The sequence below is a fragment of the Pelecanus crispus genome, chromosome 1, assembly GCF_030463565.1.
Source record: "Pelecanus crispus isolate bPelCri1 chromosome 1, bPelCri1.pri, whole genome shotgun sequence".
NCBI lineage: Eukaryota > Metazoa > Chordata > Aves > Pelecaniformes > Pelecanidae > Pelecanus > Pelecanus crispus.
In genome coordinates this window covers 108,226,297-108,248,767 of record NC_134643.1, presented here as the reverse complement: position 1 = coordinate 108,248,767, position 22,471 = coordinate 108,226,297, and the positions used below count along the sequence as shown (strand labels likewise).

At 48.0% G+C, this 22,471-nt stretch overlaps 1 protein-coding gene across 1 annotated transcript; it reads right to left on the bottom strand.

Moving 5' to 3' along the window:
- Positions 1-2,483: 2,483 nt before the first annotated feature.
- Positions 2,484-13,495, bottom strand: BCL9 (BCL9 transcription coactivator). Its single transcript, XM_075724691.1, has 7 exons — positions 13,443-13,495; positions 11,546-11,862; positions 10,448-10,637; positions 9,880-9,979; positions 7,210-9,439; positions 4,995-5,255; positions 2,484-3,601 (listed from the first exon to the last, which is right to left on the bottom strand). Exons 1-7 carry the CDS (start codon positions 13,493-13,495, stop codon positions 2,484-2,486), a joined length of 4,269 nt encoding a protein of 1,422 aa, XP_075580806.1.
- Between the last annotated feature and the right edge of the window lie 8,976 nt (positions 13,496-22,471).

Sequence of the window (22,471 nt, the reverse complement as noted above, 5' to 3'; positions counted from 1 at the left end):
GTAAGGAGTCCTGGCAGAAGTGGCAACACTTAAAAAGGTTGCACTGTGACAACTCCCGTGCAAGGTCCTCAAAAGGGAGCTGTGCAACCATTTAAAGAAGAGGTAACTCCGCTCTACAGAAATAACACTTACGGTGTCGTTGTCAGCTCTTTCGAAAATCTTGACAAGCCCGTGCTTCAGGCATGCTGCTTGTCTTGTTCGAGGGAAGCACCACAACACACATCCTACACTTTGTCAGAAGAGTAATTCTCACCCAAAATCATCGTAAATTTGCGTGACAGCACAAAGGTGAATTTGGAAGCAGGCAACAGAAGGCTCTGAGGCTTGCATGCCTCCAGCAGTGTATGGCTTCACTCATTTTGCAACACTAGCAATGAAAATTTGGTAAGGCGGCCACCGACAGCAATTCTTTTTCCACCTGTTAAGGATCAGTTAACTCTGGAAAAACTCTCATGCACAAGCATATTAAAGATACCCATTCTCCACATGAAGTTTCACACTAATTGCCAGCCCTTTGAGGAAACTACTCATTGAAATAATTTCAAGTAACAGTAAGTGGAAGGAAGAACAGATTACACGCTCCATATACAGTGCTGGGGGACCAGAGAGCAGTCGGCCACAGAGCCTACACCCGGCGCTACAGATCCACATTTGGCTCATCCTGGTCTTCTCCAGGAGCGGGGCTCAACTCCCAGTCCACGTTTTGGCATCCAGTCTTTCACTCCTCATAGACAAAACCATAAAACCTTCTTGCTGAAATTCTCTCAAAAGGCAAGTTTGAAAAGACAGGGGATTAGGAAGTGATCGATGATCACGATGCGGCAAAGCAACAATTTACCCAGCAGGGTTGTCTTGATAAAAAAATCTGCTCACTGACGATTTCTCTCTCACCTTAGTTATTTAAGTTCATCCATTCCCCGCTATCTCGGCCTCTGAGTGCTGGCAGTCAAAGACCCTGCCCAATCCAAGGCCCCAGAGATACACACAACCCCAGGACCCGGCCCAGCGCTGGACTCCAGCGCTCAGCAGACAGACGCTGCTGCTTATGTACCTTGTACGTACCTTGTAGTGCTGCAAACACTCACCAGGAGGAAGTGGCAGAGACAACAAGTTTCATCTATTCCTTGACCCTCAAAAAATTGAGGAAGAAAGACTGTAAATATCATCCCTTGGGCGTTCTGAAATAAGACCTCACTCCGAGGCACAACAAGCTCAGTTCAGGATTAAGTGAACAGAAGTGCCTTGCAGGGAGCATGCAGCTGCCTACAGACCAGACTTTTAGGAGCTGCCAAAGCTCACCCCACCTGGCCTCTAGGCTGGCTGTGATCAGAAGGAAGAGCAAACAGTCATCTGGCCAGCCGTCTGGCATACACAGAAACAACTGGACTGGATAAAGAAGACAGTTCATTTTTGTAAGAAACAATATATTTTATTTTTCTGACACCACAGCCCTGGCGAGTGGTTTTGTACCAAATTTAATGGAGGTTACACAGAACGTTTTACGCTGGGGAGGAAAAAAAAATAACCACAAAAAAAATCCTGGATAACTTTTAGTGTCTGTTCCACTCCCACATTAATAAAATCACTTGGGATTTCTAAGAAAAGGAGAACAGGAAACAGTGAGAGAGACTACTGTAGGATGTAACAGTGTCCAAGTCCAGCCCCTTCCTAAGAGTGGGAAGAGTCCCCACGTGAGGAGAGGCTCTCCTAGATTTACTCCCCAAAATAACACAATGTATTGCAGCTGCCATAGGAGGAGACAGAAGGGGGACGGAGAGAGAGAGAAGCCTATTTAATAAAGAGTGGGAGGGAGAGACAGAAGGTGCTGGACAGCACGCCATAATTTGAAAAATATGTCCTTAACTTATTATTTATTTCTTTTAAAAGATTCCCCTCACTGAACTTAAGTTCCTTTTTGTGCTTTTCATTAATACTCTGCTCTGAGGTCGTAGTTTGGTTTTTCTATACATTGGAGTTGAAGGAAAATAGTCCGAAGTTCTGAAGATGGATTCTCCACCTAAAGTAAACAGCCTAGAATCCCATTCTCCTCTCACCCCAAAGACTAAAGTCTCTGCTAAAATCCCTTTTACAATATAGTACAGTACACAAAAAACCCCAAAAATAACCGAGAGTCCTGGGAGAAGCCAGTCCGAAGGACGTAAACATACAGAGAATGGTGCAACTTGTGACAAATGGCAATTCTCAAAATACAGCTACAGATTCTCAAAGCAGGTGCCGTCACGGGATACCCAAGTCCACAAAAATAATTTTTAAAAAATAAATCTTAAAAAAAAAAACAACCTGTTAAAATGAATAATTTTTTTTTCAGGTAATTCCATACATTCGAGATTTCCCAAAGTGTCCTCTGGTCTCTTTTCACCTATTGCATGGCCAAACTGTACTCCTGAAGCTCCCAAAAAAGCGCTCAGGACTTGGAATCTCATCTTGACAAGGATCAGAATATCCAGTCTTATGGTAGCAGCTTAAAACATCATGTTCCCTGGGTTTCCAGGGCCTTGGCTAAATCCTCCCATGCCAACGTCAGCAGCCATACCTCGGGGCCTCATCTGGGGGGGAATCATGATGTTTTGTTGGGGTCCCATCATGCCCTGCATTGACATCATCATACCAGGTGACCCTACAGGGCCCGGGTGGCTGTACAGCCCCGCGGGGGCTCGGTCCTTGCCTGGGATCATGCCCACGGCGGCCACGGGGTTACTCATTAGCGCGGGCTGGCCAGGCATTGCTGTTTGTGCTGGTGACATCATGCGGTGGTGCGGCCCCATCATGCCTTGCTGCAGGAAGGCAGGCGGTCTCATTGGGTTATGACCTGGCATGGACGGAGCCGTCCCAAGAGGGATATCTGGAGTTCCCACTGGCCCAGGGCCCCCCATGCCAGGCAACGTTAGTCCCATCCTCGGGGTCTGCTCTCCGATCATCCCCTGCATGTGGGAGAACCCAGGCCCAGGACCCTGCGGCTGCTTGCGGCCTGGCACCTCCCCACGAGGGAAATACTGTAGTGTCTGGCTAGGCTTCTCCGACGGGATAATCCTGGACAGGTCAAACTCGGGTATTCCCGTGGCTCCAGGACGGATCACCTCCTGCAGCTCTGGATCAGTGAAAACCGAAGGCATATTGTTTCCAAGAACAGTGAAGGAGTCTGGACCGCCAGGGCCTCCAGTCTTGCAAAGTGCTGGATCTGTCGAACTTTGGGGCAGGTTGGTAGGACGCCCCAGAGGTCCTTCTCCATGGAAGCCCATTCCCGCTGGGAAGTTGCCTTGTCCACCGCTGGGCCCATTGTGTGGAAATGGCACCTGCTGTGGAGGGGACTGTACGGGAGGGAACCCCTGTGGGAAGCCCAGGCGTCCTTGAGGTACCATTGGAGACTCCTGGGAACCGTGCCCCATCATCGGGTTGTGTGACATCAGGCCGGGTCCCACGGGGACCCCATGAGGAGGTATATTGGGTCCCATAGCATTTGGAGAGGGCATCTGGTTGTTATGGGAAAGAGGCTGGGTCATTCCCATTGGGCTAAGGGTTGGCATTGGACCCACTGGGTTTGGACCTGAAATTCGAGGATTCTGAGAATTAATGCCCATTCCTAGGGAAGAAATAAGGAATCGCATTTAGATAACAGCTAGTAATAATCAATAAAGCTATCAGAGAGCTTTTGGCAAGGTTACCAAGTCTGCGCACACACACAAAAAAATTTGTGCTACAAAACAAAACAAAACAAAAAAATCAGTAGTGGCTCTGCAAAATGTTATTTTAACCAGAAAATTGATGCCACCTGCACAGCTGCCTCCCCAAGCTTGTCACTGCCCTATCAAAAAGTGACTAAAGCCTGCTCTGTAAGTAGGATCTCAATCCAGCCCATACCTTTACTGCTTCCCTGGCAGTCTAGATGATGCAGGCAGTAACAAACACGTCTGTGACAGATTATCAGCATATGGACACTTGTCCACTGGGAGGTGACTGAATCTCTTTTCAAAACTCAAGAAGTGATAAATCAGGTAACCTTTGTAAGACTAGGAGGCGGCGATCAATGAGGTTAATGAGCTATCATCATGAACTTATTCAATTAGCCAGCTTCCCCAGGTATATTCAGCCACACTGATCATTACCGCGTGAAACAGACAGCAAAGCTGCAGGTAAACTCATCAAGAATTCATTATCAGTTGCCACTCTCATGAAACATCCACTCATCCCCTTTCAACTATGTTAATTCAATCGGGTGGAGGGGCTACAGCCTACTTTTGTATTAAATACGTACCCACGAACATTAAGCTATCAGCAGGGATTGGATTGCTCATATAAACATGCTCACCCACAAGACAGTCCAGAAGGACAATGTTTTATTTTACTTTTCCTTTAACACTCTCAGGTAGGGACCAGGACAGTTTCCCTCAGTCCTGGCTGAGGTCACCTGCCATTACACATTCCCTATATGAAAAGATGTATGCTTTGAGAAAGTGCTCTAACACTCTCTTCTGTAACAAAGGCAATCTACAAAACCCAGGAAAAGACCAGATGATTCAGTGTCAAAAAAAAAAAAAAAAAAAGGAAAAAAAAAAAGCCCAACAAAAAAACCCAAACCCAAACCGAGAAGCTTCTGTGACACTGCCTTAAGACAGGGGAAGAATGGTTTCCTCTGGGTAACACATTGTAGGTCTGACCTTTATTCCCATGAGCAGCCTTTACTCACACAAGTAACTCCAGTCTGCCTGAGTAGAAGTCTCTCCCATACATAAGGGTTTTCCAGATTAGAAACTTTCTGAAGAACAGACACTTTCTGGGCAGAAAAAAATGGTTGCAAGGAGAATTTCCATCTCCCCATTTCAGAGTCTTGCAACTGCCTTCCTCAAAACCAACCCAAGGCTACATATTCTTCAAGCTTTTCCCCTCTCACCATCTTCATCTGATGAAGATGCCATAAAAATCACACTCACTGTACTGCCTGATAGCTTGGGCTTATATTTCTTTGAGTTTCTTACCTGGTACGCTGTTCATAGGTGGCAAATTTGGGGAGCGTGCTGGAGGGGAGTCATCATCCGAGCTGGCCACAGTTTTGATGGCATCATGATAGAGCGGTGTAGAGCTGGGCATGGCAAATTTGGACATCCTGGACATCATAATGGAGAGGGGATTCTGGGAGAGGGTCGGCTCTGGAGGCATTGTGTAAGGACTACTAGAGGGAAGATTTCCAGGGAGAGTCACAGGAGCAGACTGGCTGACTGTGGAAGGAGGTGGACCACCTTAGGGGAGGGGGGGGAAAAAAAAAAGGTGGGGGGGAGGGGGGGGAAGGAGGGGCAGCAAGAGAGAGGAAGAGGAAGAGAGAGAAAGAGGAAAGGGGGGAGAAGAAAAGAGAGAAAGAAAAAAACTTTAATTTTTTTCCTTCTTATTTTTTCCTGAAATCCCACCTTTTTCTCCTAGAAATCTCAAAAACTAGAAGTCTCTTTTACTGCAAGAGACCATCTGACTAATGCAGTCAATGCCTGTGAAAGGTAACCAGATAAATAAGCCTGTTGGTCAAGATGGTTAACATTTGTTATCCTGGATTCTGCACTTCTACTGGAACTATCTTGAGCCTCTACAAGTCCACACAAAGAATTATCAGGTACATCTGAAAATCCTACTATTCAATTTCCATGCACTGAAGAAGACAGGTCTAGCCATAAAAATTCAAATCCATAGTCAATTAGTTGTTCCTGCACCCACCAAATGCCAACTGTAACTCCTTTCCCTTTTTCTTTAGGGGGCATCAAACAAGCACAAAAGACAGAGGCCACGCAACGAAAGCTGTAGCAGGTATTATGCTGAGACATGCAGGCAGATTTCTGACAAGCTGCATCAGCAGCTACAAGTAAAACTCCTTGTTTATATTTCATTTCAGGTTTTACGTACACATATTTACTGCTCATTCTAGTTAAAGAAACCTTCTCTGCACCTATCAGCTCATCATCCTCTGCTCTCCCAAAACTGGAGATAACTCCGCTTCCAATCTCCCTTGTTGTGCACTGACGAATTTCATGCCACCCGAACCACACGTGAAGGAAAGATGCCAAACCAAAGTTACGCTATCGCTGAAGATTCACTGCGCATTCCTCGGCTCACCCCAGAAAAAGGAAAGGAGAACAGAGAGTACAAAACTCCTGCAACGCCAAAACATTCATGCTTTGGACGAGCTGCATGTAAAAGCATTCGTTAAGCGCAACGTCCGGCCCGGACTAAAGCATTCGGTTCTGACTCGTAGGCACTGGAGCTGACGGCGGGCACGGCCTCAGCAGCCACGAAGGACGCTGACATCCAGGCTCCCCTCCCGAGCACAGAGCCCCGGCCAGCAACCCTGGCGGGCACATCCCGCTCCCCCGGCCGCCGCGCTGTTACCCGCAGCAGCACTAGAGGGCAACGCGGGCCAGCATCCTCTCCCGGCCCGGAGACCTCCCCGGGCAGGAAGGCCGCCCAGCCTGGACGGAGGGGCGAATGTGCTCCAGGAGGATTTGGGAGAGGGAAGGAGAGGGCAGAGGTGTGCCGCCAACAGCCCAGAGCCGTTCAGGAGCAGGTAGGGCAGTGCCGGCACCTGCACCCCGAGGCCCCAGGCACGGCACGGCTCCGGCGTGCCACCGAATGCTACACACGGTGGTGTTCAGCTCCCTCCGAAACGGTTGGAGCCGGAACGAATGTTAGCACACCTCCCTGTCTGCGGTGGTCAACCTAGAAAGCTGTAGCCATACCTGAACGGTATCCAGATACACGACTGGCTAACTATGCCCAGCATCGATTTGTGGGAGCCTTTATTTCAAAGCATTTTCATAACATCAGCAGGAACTTCTCCACAAAGCTACAGCCACCGGGAGCTGTGGCAAAACAGCCAAAAACTTCTCCGAGAAGAGACTTTTCCCATCATCAGTCCACGTCTTTTCGCACCCCTTGACCCCACCCTTTCACTTCCATGTCCTCCGAGTGACCAGCCCTCACTCACCACGCCACACGGCAGGCACGGTGCAAACCCGCAAATACAACAGGAGGAGGAAAAGCACTGGCACTCCACTCGCGTAGCCACCAACCAGACCCTTGGGCCAAGCACTGCCTAGCCTGGCGGCACTGCCAGCCGGCAAGAAACCTCCTCCCTCTCCCCTTTGCTGCGCGCCTCGGGGCAACCCGACGCGAACCGAAGAGCCACGTCTGGCTAGCAGAGGCGGCACTCACCCGACTCCACGTTCCCCAGCATGGCTGGAGAAGACATGGTGAGAGATGCCTTGTGGTTCGGGGGAATCCCAGGGCTCTGCAAAGGAGGCTTTGGAGACGAAGTCCATCCGGGAGAAGGTGCGGGGAGAGACGGAGACTTGAGGTGGACAGGAGAAGCAGCAGCAGACCCCAAGACAGGGGGGGACTTAATGGAGGCAGCGGCAGCTGCGGCAGTGGGGCCCGCAAGCATTCCTGCCAGCTGGGAGGGCGTCTGAGGGGACTTGAGGTTCCCCGAGGGAGACCCCATCATGGGAGACTGGACCTGGCGCATCGTAGGGGATTTCAGGGGGTTGATTCCTGGCGAATGCACCTGACCGGCTGCGGAGATATCCAAGGGCTTGCGGCCGAGGCTGCGCTGCGCAGAGGGAGCAGTGTTGAGGCTATTAGGGTTACTGGTGGGATTGAGAGGTAGTGGCGGCATGTGGCTGAGCCGGTTGTTAGTCCTTTGGTCAGGCCCAATCTGTTCTCTGAGATTTCGGAGACTGACTCCTGGGCCCTGAGACATGGGAAGGAAAGGCCTGGGACCCATGCCATACTCCTGCTGCGGGTGCTCCCCAAACGGCAGCGGCACCATTTTCTGCTGAGAGGAGAGCATCTCCGAGACGCCGGGGCGCAGTTTCATCATCTCTTCCGGCCCAACTCCTGCCTCCCTCAGCTTCTGAGGGACCAGGGGTGGGTTGGAGCCCATGCTGACATTCATGCCCATGTCCCCCTTCATGCTGCCAGGGCCCATCCCGAACTCCAGCTCCCTGCTAGAGGCCATTTGTGGGGGTATTCCTTTCGGGAAGTCCCCCCTGGAGGGGCTCATCGGCCCTTCCACCGGCATGCGAGGGAAGATGGGGTTGTTCCCAGGCTCCATGTGTCTCTGGGAGGGCATCATTCTGTTTATCTCCATGCCGGGCCTGATGCCTTCCATGTTCAGGCCAGGAGGGAGGCCCATCTGCTTCTCAGCCAGCTGCTGCTGATAGAGCTCTTCGGGCAGGCCCTGCGGATTGGGGAACCGCTCCCCTCGGCCAGGGCCGCTGAAGACACCCTGGCCAGGAGGGAAGTTTCGGCCATCTGGGATTTTTGGCACGTCGTCTGGCCAACTAACTCCCGAAAGCCCAGGCCGGGAGGCAGGATTCGGGACACTGGGGCCTTCCATGTCAGGGTTCATCATTCCTGCAAAACCAGGCAGGCGCATCTGGCTCCCAGGCATGTTGGGATGAGGGGCCATGCCCCTGGGGGGCAGAGAGTGCGACATGTTCATGCCTTCAGGGAAGGGCTCTGGACCCCCAGGTCCCCAGCCCTCCCCAGGGGTCATCTGGTAGGGAGGGGGAGGGCCGCGGACCACCCCACGAGGCCCGTGTTGATGGACCATCATGTCCTGCAGGGAACACTGCTGCACAACCACCTGCTCCTGCTTTCTTCTCTTCTCCTCGTAAAACTCCTGCTGCAGCTTGAGCCAGGCCACCTGCTCGGGAGTCATGTGGTCCAGGTGGTCTGGGCCTATGGGTCCCGACTGGGAGTTCATTGGTGGTGGCCCCATTTCATCTGGGGAAAAGGGCATGTCCCTGTGTCCTTGAGGGCCAAACGGAGCCCCTCCATCTGTCCGAGACCCTGACCCTTTGCCTAAACTTTGGGATTGAGCCATCATGGCCTGTATCGGCCCTTCAGGTTTCTTTTGGGGACCATCCAGCACCCCAGCATTTGGGGGTGGCCCCCCGCTTTGCCCTCCCGCAAACTCCTTCTCATCAGGGAAGAGCATGCGCTGTATGTCTCTCAGGGTCTGCAACGAGCGCTCTCGATGCTCCAGCTGCTCCTGTGACAGTCCATCTGGATTCTCGCCCAAACTGGATGGGTCCCCACCAGACACCTGCTGGGGAGGACCTTTGGGGTCTGCAGCAGAGCTATTGCTACCTTGGGAAACTGGGCTAACTGCTCGATTATTGGGGGTCGAACTCTGCCCAAATCCTTCTGTCTGCAACGGGGTAGAGTTGGCAGGGCTGCCCACAGACATCACTTTGCTTTCCACGCTGGGACTGTCCTGATCTATGGGGCATGGGGGACCAGCGGATTTGGATACCGGCGCTGACACGGGTGGAGTTGGCTGCATTTTGGCGTTCTGGGGAGGGTTCTGGTCCTGGGCGGTGGGGGGCTGCGGCTGCGGCAGGGGCTTGGGTTCAGTCCGAAGTGCAGTGATCTGGGGGTTCTGCAAGAGAAAGCCACACGTTGTCACTCATTCATTTTATAGCCGTGTCACATAAGCAGAGGTGCAAACGAAACGTCCAGTCTCAACACCACCAGCCCACACTTTGCAAGGAAGGGTAGCCTTCGTGTAGTGATTACAGAGCAGCATCCTGGCCGTGCAGAAACATATTTTGCTCAAGTATTACAGCAGGTATCCCTTGCTTTTGTGCTAGCTCTGCATGAGCAATGGGTCAGAAATATACTACCCAAATATTGCAAGACTCAAACTCTTCTTTGGATGATCCAAGACATTTATTTGCAGAAGGCTAGGACAACAACTGCCTCTCTCTTTTCCACCCTGTCACTTATTTCAGTGTGTAAATAATCATCCATCTCTCTGAATCACACACACAGAGGCACATTTACCATTTCCCTTCCCACCCACATGCAGGTATTCCCTACCAAGGGTACAGTGTTTCGTTCCGCCTTGCTGTTTGAGATGTTCTGGATATGAAAGGACACGATGGTTTCCACCTGTCCCTTCAGCACAGCTTCTGCAGCCCTGCAAAGACAGACAGATGCACATATCCAGTTGAAGCTAAGAATTAATTTTTCTTAACCGCCCGCCCTTCTATCCTTCAGCTGGCAGAAGGGAGAGAGACTTAACCACACATATTTCACTCTAGATGAGTAGCAAAAGAAAAATGCTTACATCTACAGACTCATCAGCATTCAGGGTTCATGTCTCAGTTTAAGTCATCCTGGCTGCTACTCACTGCATGGATTGCAAAACAATATCTACCAGCATTTGCCAAAAAAAACCCGCACCTCGGAGGAATAAATAATCACTTCTCAGAGGGCAAGAGGTAGCGACATTCTCCACTGGAGCCCCTTCAGCATCCCCAAAACAAGTAATAACTTTTTGCTAAAGAACACACTTGATGGAGAAAGTGCACTTGAGAATCTCTTAAAAAGGGAGCACAAATATAAGCCCCGCTCCGTGAAGACATTCAAGCATCTACCTACTTACTTGTTGGCCATCTCAGTAGAAAAAACGTAAACCACTTTGGATGGAGTCTTCTGCCCACTTGCTGGCTCCAAAGCAGCAGTCAGGCCATGGGAAGGTGTGGAAGACCTTGGGGCTGAAGCATTTGAAGGAGTCATGGAGTGTGGTGTGTGCTGAGAATCCTGGGACTTCACATGATCAGCAGAATTGCAGTCTGGAAGGGGAGAAAGAGGAAAAGAGGGGAATAACTACCTTGGGAGCTCTTTGGAAACCATTTCTGGAAACTGACCAGAGCTTTTCCTCATCTGAAGTTTCCCGCTTCTCCCTCAAGCACTTCCAAAGGCTTCTGTTACACCATGCATCTTCCCCCTAATGCCATGCTGCCCTTCAGGCACCACTGGGAGAAAGCTCATCTTGTCCCTTTCCAAAGCAAGCGGCAGTTCCCAGAGCTGATCCCTTTGAATTCTCTAATGGCCACACAGAATAGCAGGAAAACTACACACTAAAATGAACAAATATAAATATGTCTGCGCCCAAGGAGAACACTCGTGCAAAACTTTACTTTTTTCCCCTTCGGCCACCTTAGCCAGGTGACCTAGAAAATGGACAAAGGAAAGAGGGAGAACTGCACATCTAGTCTGTTTTCGCACTGCCTCACAGAGGCAATGGTGGAGCCGGGAACAGAACACAGAAATCCTCACTCTCTGGCTTGTGCTACCAGTCAGGGTGCTACGGGTTATGTACCTGTGTTGACAAAACAGGCTTGCATATTGTTCAAAACCTCAGTTACAACAGAACAGTTCCTGAAAGGCCAAAGGCCAGAAGGAAACCAACAGGTTACATTTGTACTTTCAAATCCTCTGGGGGAGTTTCAGAGCTACAGAGGAACTTTCCCACCAGAGTCAGGTCTGCACTTTAACTGAGCATGAACAGGACATTTACCGATGCCAGCTGCAACAACCTCTCCTCTTTGCCTGCTCTCAAGACCTTTAGACTTTTTGGCTGGAACTTACAGAACCCCAGACAAATAAATGTTTCGCTAACACTTGCCTAGCGATTCTCCATCTCACAGAGGACTCAGACTAATTGTCTGCACTTGCGCATGAATCCTAGCAAACATACCTTTGATTTCAGGGTCGTCATTAGGAGTCCCAGCTTCCCTCTGTTCAAAGGAGTCTGCCGAAATGCTCCTCTCTCTCTTCCCCTTCCCCTTGGCACCATTTCCTGCCCCATTCTTCAGCCCCATGCTCCCACCTGGGCCAGGGAGCACTTTGGGGGGGTGACCTCCACTTTTGGGGTCACAGGGAGAGGGCTGGGATTGGCTGGTGGAGCCCCCTTGTTTGCCCTGGTTGGAAAATTTGGAATCCAGCTGGGGGTTGCCAGACGGGGACATCACTGTAGGGGGACGGACCATCACCTCCTGCTTTGATTTGGGGCTACTGGGGACAGAGCAAAAAAAAGGAAAAGAAAAAGAAAAGTGACAAATCACACCATGGATTCATTCAACCCTGTAGGAACAGATTAGAGAGAAGCAGAAACAACCACTGCCACCTTTGCAAGCTAAGACAATTGCTGACAAATAAAAAATGCCTGCAAGCTTAGAGTCATGCAGGTGCTTTTTTGAACATGCCCTGAAAGGGTTATTATCCAAGATGGGATCTCATTGCTCAAGAAGGCACTAGGGCAAGCTACAGACTGCCAGATCCCAGGAACTGCTGTCACATGAGGACCTACCTCTGGGGCTTCTGTCAATAAAGACAACGGTTTCTATGTGCACAGAGAAGCACCTCACACCAAGACCAGCTCAGAGTAAACAAACAAGGCACAATAAAGTTCACCTAGCCACTCTCCTGGACCCCAACTATACGCTGCAGCTCTGATCAGAGTAGACCCCCCCCCCCCGCCCCTGCCCCCACCCTTGCACCTCCCTATCCAGTTCTACAGGGAGCACAAGGAAAACCCAGCATTACTGCAGCATTCATCATACACTGGGGCGAGCTGCCAGGAAAACACAAACCTCTGACCGTGAAAACAATTAAACCAGCTACAACCTGCCTCGGAATAAGGAAAGAGAGGGATACCATCTCCCTGCACACTCCTGCAAAATGGGGCAGATGAAGCTTCTTTAATTTGCCAAAGGAAATTCAGAGTCTTTCCTTCCCTCTTCCATTCAGCAAATTGCATCCTAAAAATATTTTGTTCCTCTGGGTTTTGCACATGTATTAGCCACCCCTCCCTCCTCACCCTCCAGTTACTCCATTGTGATCAGATCTTCTGCATTGTGTTTTCCCATCATGACTGCCACTTCCAACAGGCAGCGCTTGCTAGCATCCTCACTGTGGGATTCGCACAAGCCGTTTCCTCCTTTGACAGGCATCTGACTCAGAGGCATTCCCTCTGAATTACTCTTAAGCTCCAGATGACCTCTAGGAGTAAATAATCAAACCCGAGAATGCTGTCAATCAGACCACTGAGAGTCCCTGGACAGTGCTTTGCTTCTGTATTTTTCCCCTTCCAAATTAGCGCAGGAGAGATGCTGACCTGCTGCACTTGCAGGTGAATGATGCAGAGGATCTCAGTGCACAGCTGATCAGCTCTCCAGGCTGTTCAGGCCAATAATACAGAGGAGGCGTTTTGTGTGAAAGTACAGACAGAGAGACCTTCTGCTGCCCAACTACCCCTCAGGGAAACAGATAATTAGAAGAGGGGGAAGAAAAAAAAAACCCAGATAGAAACAGCAGGTTTACTCTCCCACAGCCTAGCTAGACAACTGATGGGAGGGAGGAGGGCACGAGGAATGTAGAATCCGCACCTCACGGGTTTCCCGCTTTCAGCTCATCTTCAGCCTAGCAAACATGAAGGCTCATCAGCACTGTGCAGCCAGTGCTGAGGTACTCCAATGGGAGCACAAAGGAGGACCAGTAAGCCACATGCACCAGTCCTTGGCTAATCCTGCAGCAGAGCAGGGACAGCATCATGCACCAATCCAGAGCAGCTGACTGCAGGCTCTTTTCCTTACCTCTGTGTGTTGCCTGACGGGGAGTTCCTCACTTTGGGGTTACTGGAATGCATTGACAGAAATCCTGAGCTCACAGTCTCACACGCACGCAGATGGGCTCTCGTCAAGTTCCTCTGGGGAGCGTGCTGCCAGAGGCAGCGTCGAAGCACTTTCTGCCACCCGCTTCTCTCAATGCTGGCTGTCTGCTTGCCTTTTTTCTCTTTGCTCCTCTCTGGTTTTGCACTGGGCACTTCCCTCCTGCAGCTCCAGCATTCTCTAGACGCGTGCCTCCTGCTGCCCAGAGGAAGTCTCGCATCTCCAGGGCACACTGTTAAAACCACCCCACAAGAAGAGAACAGAAAACCAGTGAGGAACTTTCCAAGCAGATGTGTCTGGTGTGAAGCAGTAAATGGCAATTCTTCCCCCATTACTGAGAAGACACAGGAGAAGAGCTTTCAGATGGCTCAGTACAGCTGTGTACTTCAAACCGGAGGCAGCCCTGGCTGGCCATTCAGTTTACAGGCAGTGAGGCCACCTTCCCTTCATACAAAGCAAATCACTCTGGAGTCAACAAAACAGGGAAATGCCTTGTATCTGGACACTTTGACTCCGCATCTGTGTTCAACTTGAAGACACCTCACAGCAAGTCAGTAGGAAGCCAAAACTACAAATCCCCAACATGACTTAGCTATCCAGAATTCCCCTGTGAATGGCCATAATCTGATATTTCTTAAGAACATAAACTCTGCTCAGATCTTTTCTGTCTCCTTGGTCCAATATAACTAGACATACGTTCAATAAAGTGTGCTAAGGGTCGCACAAAGGGAGGAAAATAAAATAAAATGCCTTCCTGACCACCTGTATGCAACCAGCTATGCCATGATCACTCTGAAAATACCAGAGGTTAGTCACTCGTTATATCTATTAGAAAGGCCAAAAGATCACTAGAGGATTACCCCTCTAAATTTGCTCAGCAACACTATACAGACTATCGAGACTTAAAAAAAAACCAAACCCCACACAAAACAAAAAAACAAAACCAAGCACTTTTTCAGCTTCTTTCTAAGAAACAATATGCATGACGCAGGCAATAAGGCACATAAAACTGTTTCTGGAGGAGGAAACTATTGAACATTACTGTTTACATCCTTTGGGCTAAGTTATTTTGGAACGAATTTCTGTCTTGTTTATGTTTCAACAAAATCTCTCCTGTTCATCTCACCTACTCAGATGCAAATCCACTTAATTTAGAATCTAACCAAGATTTATTGTTAATGTATTAAGCATTGCTAGTTAAATATTATTCAAATGTAAATATTCCCAGTATTCCTTCTCAGCACCAAAGAAGCAGTTTCTTCCTGTGTATATCAAATGAAATGAAATAAATCTCACCAGGCTGGGAGTGTCTTGAATTTTATGAAGAAACTACTGCTCAAACTGCATTTAGAAAGCAAAAATTGGTTTGCTTACATGCTGACACCAGAGAATTAAGAAACACAGGCACTATATGACCACCTCTGGCCAAGGAGAGTTATCAGTAACTTGTGGTACTGAGCACCATGGCTTTCCAGTTCCCCAAATTTGTCTTGTTGTGAGGTTGTGCCATTACACTTTTTAGTGACTTTGCAGCACTGCTGCACTTTAACATGATAGTGCTCCACACTGCAGTTGTTCCACGAAGCTCTGCATCATCTCCAAAAATTCTCCTCTCTACCACATGCCTCCTTCACGACCCAGAAAAATCATCCTGCTCCCTACTCTCACCTCCACTGTGCTGCACAAACCCATTAATGTGGGGGAATGTTTCTGCAATAAAGGTCTGATTTTTAATGCCTCCTATTAATGCCTGGGCACAATCAGATGAGCTCCAGTCTGAGCCACGCACTCCACAGGATCCACAAGTCTCTCTGGGGCTATCAGCTGGTTATCCCACTGATTTCTGAGAACAATGTTGGAGTTAATCTATTACTATTGTTACTACTGTCATGCTGTAAGTGGAGCTGGTGCTATACAGATACGTTAAAGACAAGAGAGAACATCTTAACAAGTATCTAAATTGTACCATCTCTGCATGTAGATTTTGTTCCTATGTCTGTTTTGACAACAAAACTGTAACATTATCAACAGCACCCAACTCCACTTTTCAGAAGAGATTTATGCATCTGTAACAGTCAGCGGAACTCAGTGATACTTAGGGGTCCTCACTTAAGGTGAAAGTGTGACTGAAAACATGGTGAATTTCAGGTAAAAAAAGAAAAAAGGAACAATAGCATTAAAGTGAGCAGAGCTCAATGCTAAAAGCAGGATGCAGATGCCTATGTGATGAACTTAAGTATTCTAGTTGTTTCATCCTCTGCTTTTCCACTTTTGATGTTTATGCATTATCATGTTACCTTTTATTACAAGATAAGAATTTTCTCATACTCCCAGTCTTGCACAGTGCAATGAGAAAACACGAAAAACAGAATCAGGATCACACTGGCTGCACAGTATTTCTGACATCACCAAACTTTCAAGTATTTCACAAGGGGGAAAAACCTCCAATTTTTTAACCGTACTTTTTTATTATCCTATATACATGTATCTTCCATCTATCAGAATTGATACGCTTTGCAAGAGAACTGTATTTTCCAATCTTAGTTTAAATTTCTTCTTACCACAGAAAGCTATAAAGGATATATCAATATATTCGTTGGTGGAACAACAGCAACTCAACTTCCTCTGCTTCTCATTTCTGCACACTGGGAATGTACCATCTTCTATAACGTGAAATGGAATGCTTCATGATTTTTCTAAATGCACTTCTAGCATATGTGTGTCTGCAAATCTAGGGTTCAATAATGGAAAAGCTCTAGAGAAATGTATTTTTGCAGCTGGAGTCTGCCTGACATAGCAAAACCTTTATGTCTAAAATTAGAGGTAGGGTCATTGACAGTCAAGCCACTTTTCAAGACATTTTGGCAAGCTACATCCAAGGCTGTATTTTCAGGACTGCTTTAAGGTAGGCCAGCCAATGACTGCAGGGAAAAGAGATGGTTCAACTGTCTACTCATTCTCACCACCTCTCTCCTGACCAGATCAGGGAAAGACCTGAATGGGAACTAACCCAAGGGAAACAGCAGAAATCTCTATTCAGCTGGATCAATCCCCTGATCTGGTTGATCATGTAACCACATCAGTGCCACTGCAAGCTCAAAGGAGGAGGTGAGAACAGGTGAAAAGTAGCCTCACCCCACTTGGTTGCAGTTTACAACTTGGATGGCTTAAAATTACTTCAAACCTCAAATTGCAGAGACAAAAGAGGTGGTCCTGCATTTGTGGAGATACGATAGGTCCTTGCCTTTCCAACAAGTAGCTTACCAAGACCCCTGGTGTCACGACACGGCAGTACTCATTGTGGAGGCCATGAGTTGCAAACCACTCGTCTCACAAGAAAAGATCACCTGCAAAAAGAAGAGAGAGGAAGAGTTTCACCAACCAGAATGCACAGTCAAACCATGCGTCCCTCCCATGCATCCAGCCACAGAAGCAGAGGAATCAAAACTTGCTCTGAATGACTGACAAGTGGAAGCCTCTGCTCAGACTGGCAAGATTTGTCAGCACCAGAAAAGCCACCATCAGACTGGAAGAGTCCAAAGATGCATGCTGCACATGGAGAGGAAATAGGTCAGACCTGCTTTAGCACTCCCACATTTGAGCTAGCTGGATTATTCCCATGAGCTCATCTGTGCTTAGAGAAGCTGGCACAAAGCTCAGACATGTAACCTCCCCTTCTCTGCACCCATCTCTCTTCAAAGGCTCACCTTCCCCTCACTATGAGCTCAGCAACTTCTGCCAAACCCCTGTGCTTTGTATGTAAAACCTCCTCCACAGCCAGTCAACGTATAAATAAAAACATCAAGCATCAGGTAAAGCCAGGCAATCGCTCAGTCACATCTAGGGGAAAACCAGGCAGGGTTTAGAAGGAAGAAGCTCTATCTACTGTTCTGGCAGCTCCTACTTCACATCATTGTGATACACTACAGGGAGAAGGGAATCCAACTGCAAACCTTCCCAAATAAGACATACTGCAAGTTTGCTCAAGATAGAGGGGTTAGCCCCACCTTGCACTACGGTTATTTCCTATAAGGCCAAAAGAGTTCATGGCCCAAGAACCAAATCAGCCACACTTTCAGTAATGGGGACAGCGCTGCATCAATTAATGTTTACTCACACATTAAAACAAGTTTAAGTGCCTGAAAGTTCCATAATGCAAGGAAACGCAGACTCTGAGGGATGGCTCTGGTAAATTTGAGGTCAGTAAAGAAAGACAGAGCAGCTACCTGCTAGCTTCTCCCTCACCCACCACGAAAACCGGAGAGGCTGCAAGAACAGCGTGAATCCAGACAACATTCACACCGTTGGGGCCAGTGTGGTCTCTTGGAGCACTCTGAGCTATATGCACAGCACAGACAGCCTTGCAGTTAAAGCACGACTGCAAACTGAAATCACTACCAGAGGTTTTCTGTGTAATCCCAATGCATTCTGCTGACCAGATCTCCCAACAGGAACACAGGAGCTGTTGCGAGGCTCAATTAGTTACGCATTGTGAAACCCTGTGCATATTCTCTTCCCTCCAACATTCTCCAACTATTATCTACTGCAGCTTCACCTTAATAATGTAGCATTGCGCTGCCATGTAATCCACTTCAACAAAACCAAACTACAAAGCTCGTCCCAAACAATGCAGCTACATTCTCCACCCAGTCCAGCCAAATCAAACAATGAAATCATCAACGTGATAGACCATCCTTATCTAGCCAAGTCATACCTGCAGACAGAAGCTGAAACAAACACCTATCGCAACAAGCTGCTTCATCCAGTAAAACCTACCACAGCAGCACAATCATCCCTGAATCCAATTACCCAGTTGTATCTCCTCTCCCCTTTCCCCCACCCCACCCAACAAAACAATACAGGCTAAACCATGCCAGTGCCAATACTGACACACCTCTATCAAAGCAGCAACAAAAACCACCTTTTCCCTTGAAAGGGAAAACATGTGAACACCAGCACAAATCAGGATGGAGCGAATCTATCCCAGCAAACACTCGGGGCTCTATTGCTTGAAACATTCAAGTTCAACTTGGCAAAGCACTGGGGCAAGGGCAGCCTTATAGACCATAGCTCAGGACTGCGAGAGGGACACAAATGATCAGACATGATCCATCTTTAAGGCTGCTAAGCCCGGTTACTGCAATGTAATTCCATCCCCTAGCCCACCATCTCTGCTGCTTACCTGCAGGGTTTAAGCCCACAGCTGGCGCAAGACAGCTTGCTTCACAGTGAATTTAAGAGCAAAAGGGTGAAAGCAAGTACACAAGCAGCTACCACAGAGTAACTAACAAGACACAAATGCACATCTTGGCTTACCTTTTGGTAACTTGTTCATGAACCATCCCTGTGCTTCTATGAACTAGCCACCATATTATTGTACTGCAAACAGAAGGAAGAAACATCCAAACTAGCTTATTCCTCCTTTATGCCCTTAAACTGCAGAAGCTTGATAGTGACAAGCGGTCAGGTACTTGGAGGTGTACAGCATTATGGCTGCTTCAGCAGGAACAGTTGCAGTTACCACTGATTCACTTCAGTCTTTTCTCCCTCTTTGAGAAGGAGAATGTGGAGAGATGAAATAAAGGCATACCAAGTAGATAAAAGTATCAAACTTGTGGCCTTACTGTGACATGAAGCATTAAAGGCAAGAAATCTCTTTCTCTGTGTACAAGAAAGAGCACACTTCTTTTTTCCCCACGGCCTGAGACTGCCAGTCTGTGCTGGACTGAGGGTGGTGAGAGCCCAAAGTCAGCATGGAAAAAGAAAAAAGGCTAGAGACCTGCTGCTACAGAAAACAAATGATGACTTTGAATGCAAGCTGAGCCAGCACCCTGAATTGTAGCTGTAGTAGTGGAGTGGGAGAGAAAGAAGAGAGAGGGTGGAGTGAGAGACTGCTCTGGGGAGAGCAGCAGCTTCAGAGGGGACCAAGAACAGCAGCACCAGCAGCAGGAGCTGTTTGAGCGACTGCTCACCCTGGCAGCCACCAGGAAGCAAACCTCTTTATGTGCATCCGCCAGTGGATTCCCCGTGCGACTGGGGAGGTGGGGTAAGGCAGTGAATCAGCTGACGCGCTCCTTCAGCGCAATTTTACTGGGAAGGGCACGTCCTATTTCTCCGACCCTCATTCAACCACGTAAGAGGGAGAACAGCTACACGGGCAAAAGGTGACTCCACAACACCCAAGACACCCCAAGAGCTCCCACTGGTTTTCACCATGTGCCGCACTTACCAGTTTTGTTAAGCATTTGCTTATTTTGCACACTTGCAGCTGAACTGCACATGTTACTTTTTAATAAGCTGCTGTTTAATAAAGTACTCGATTACACACCTCTGATAAAGAGCACAACTGGGAAACAAGGAGGACGCAGGAAGTATTAGTCAATTCTTTTATTGAACTGTCAGACTCCCTTAAGATCATATAAAAATAAAAGCAAACAGATAAATTGACATGAGTATTCTACACCCCGCACATCTCCCCATGACGCTTGAGGATACGGGGACACAGGACACTCTTCAATCCCTTGAACCAGTCCCAATTTCTACTAAGGGCTTTTAACACCACCTTTATATCTGCCCCTCCCTGTTAGCAAAAGCTATCCTCCGCATCCTTTCCCATGAATGTGTAAAGCATGTGCTTGTAATACAACTAGTATTGGACGCGCCAGCATTCAAATAAGTGTCAAAAATGCCACCTTACCTTCTGTACACCAAGTGCATGCTGGACGGAAAGCAACTTCAACCAGCCTAAGTCTATCCAACTCTATCCCTTCCAGCCATCACTAGCACTTGTGACCCAGCTGAGAACTAACTAGATAAGATATGATTAATTTTCAGGAGACAAGCTTCTTGTTTCAGCCAACCAGATGGCCACATGCTCACTGGCATTGGCACAAAGCAGGCAGCAGTGACTGATGGCACAGGCATGGATAGGCTTAAGCTGGTTGTTCAAGCACCCTTGCATCCTTCTCCTGCCAGGTCCTTCTGCTTTTTTTCTTTAAAAAGTGCAGAAAATACTTTGGGTACCTAAAGAACTGCTGGAGCTAAAGACAGTATCAGTACGCATGTCATGTGGACACAGTACAACTCTGCTTGTCCAAGCAAGTCATCAGTAGATGTCCTGACTACCTACTGTCCCGGCTCTTTCCATTGCAAGGTTTGCAGACCTCATCCTTTAATCAAACTACACAGTTATCACACAGCAGGCTTTCAGCTGATTTGCTCATATGCTCCATCTGCCAGAAAGCCAGTGGCCACTTGCACCAGGGGCACCTCATACGGTACGTGGACCACACTCTACCCAAAACAGCTGCTGATTTGGAGAAAATACCATGTTCTGTCATTCCTTAGTAAGCCACAAATCCCATTTACTTATAAATCATTTTCTCAACATCAAGAGCTAACTTGTTAATACTAAGCTGATTAGATAGCAACTTGCAGCCAGTCACCAGCTTCTAGATGGTTGTCCTGGTTTCGGCTGGAATAGAGTTAATTTTATTCCTAGTAGCAGGCATAGTGCTGTGTTTTGGATTTAGTAGAAGAATGTTGATAACACACTGATGTTTTTAGTTGTTGCTAAGTACTGCTTATGCGAGTCAAGGACTTTTCAGCTTCCCATGCTCTGCCAGGTACACAAGAAACTGGGAGGGGGCACAGCCAGAATAGTTGACCCAAACTGACCAAAGGACTATTCCATACCATAGGATGTCATGCTCAATATATAAACTGAGGGAGGGTTGGCCGGGGAGCAGCGATTGCTGCTCGGGAACTGTCTGGGTATCGGTCGGTGGGTGGTGAGCAATTGCATTGTGCATCACTTGCTTTGTATATTGTTATTATTATCATTATTATATTGTTATTATTATCATTATTATATTGTTATTATTATCATTACTATTTTACTTCATTTCAATTATTAAACTGTTCTTATCTCAACCCAGGAGTGTTTCTCACTCCTCCGATTCTCTCCCCCATCCCATCGGGGTAGGGCGAGTGAGCAAGCGGCTGCGTGGTGCTTAGATGTTGGCTGGGGCTAAACCATGACAATGGTCCTAACTTAGCCTGAAACAGTATGGACTTTTCCACATTTATGTCTTGGCAGTAAAAAATGATGGCATAGGCAAAGTCCTCACAGTTTCCCAAAGCCAAGAATTCCTTCTTATGCACATCAGAGAAATCACTGCTAATCCCAAGTCTGCACAGCATTACCTCTTTGCTCATGGTCTTGTACCAGAAGCGACTCTCAATCAAAAGAAGAATCGAGAACTTGCCACCTAAACTCATTTTGCTACATGAGTGTGGGGACTACACAATCCTCACCAGGCTTGTTACAACCTTCACAGAGAAAATAACTCCTCTTGTACACACGGTGTGTATGCACCTCTCTGTTAACCTCTAAGACACAGGCAGGTTATTGCCCGCAACTACCTCCATGCCTTGAAGCACAGAGAAAGGGGATCATCAAAGATAGGCTCACTTAAAATTAACACCTCAATGACCTACAAGCACACTGACAGGGGAAGAGCATGCAAGACTCTATGCCTTTACAAGGAAGAGAAGTTCCTTCAAGTAGCTCAGACTAGTTTAAGAATTTAGGACCTGCGGATAAACCTCCCAGAACCTGTAAGAATATACTTAATCATCCCCATGCAAATTCAGTACGCGTGGTCATATAAATGTAGCTCTGCGGAGCCTACCTGTGCCTGCCCATCCAGGTATCTTGAGTAAGACAGCGCAGATACTCTTTCTCCCACACTTTTCCACCCCAGCTCATATCACCATGCACATGGACATTTCCCAAAGAACCACTCTCCTGAAGTTCATTCCAAACAGGAGCAGCCACAGAAAGTCCAACCTTTTTCTCTCCATCCTTAAAAAGTGTAGTCAAGACAACCACTGACAAAGCACAATACAAATCCAAAGGCTCAGAGAATAGTGTTTTGTGACATTTCTCATGT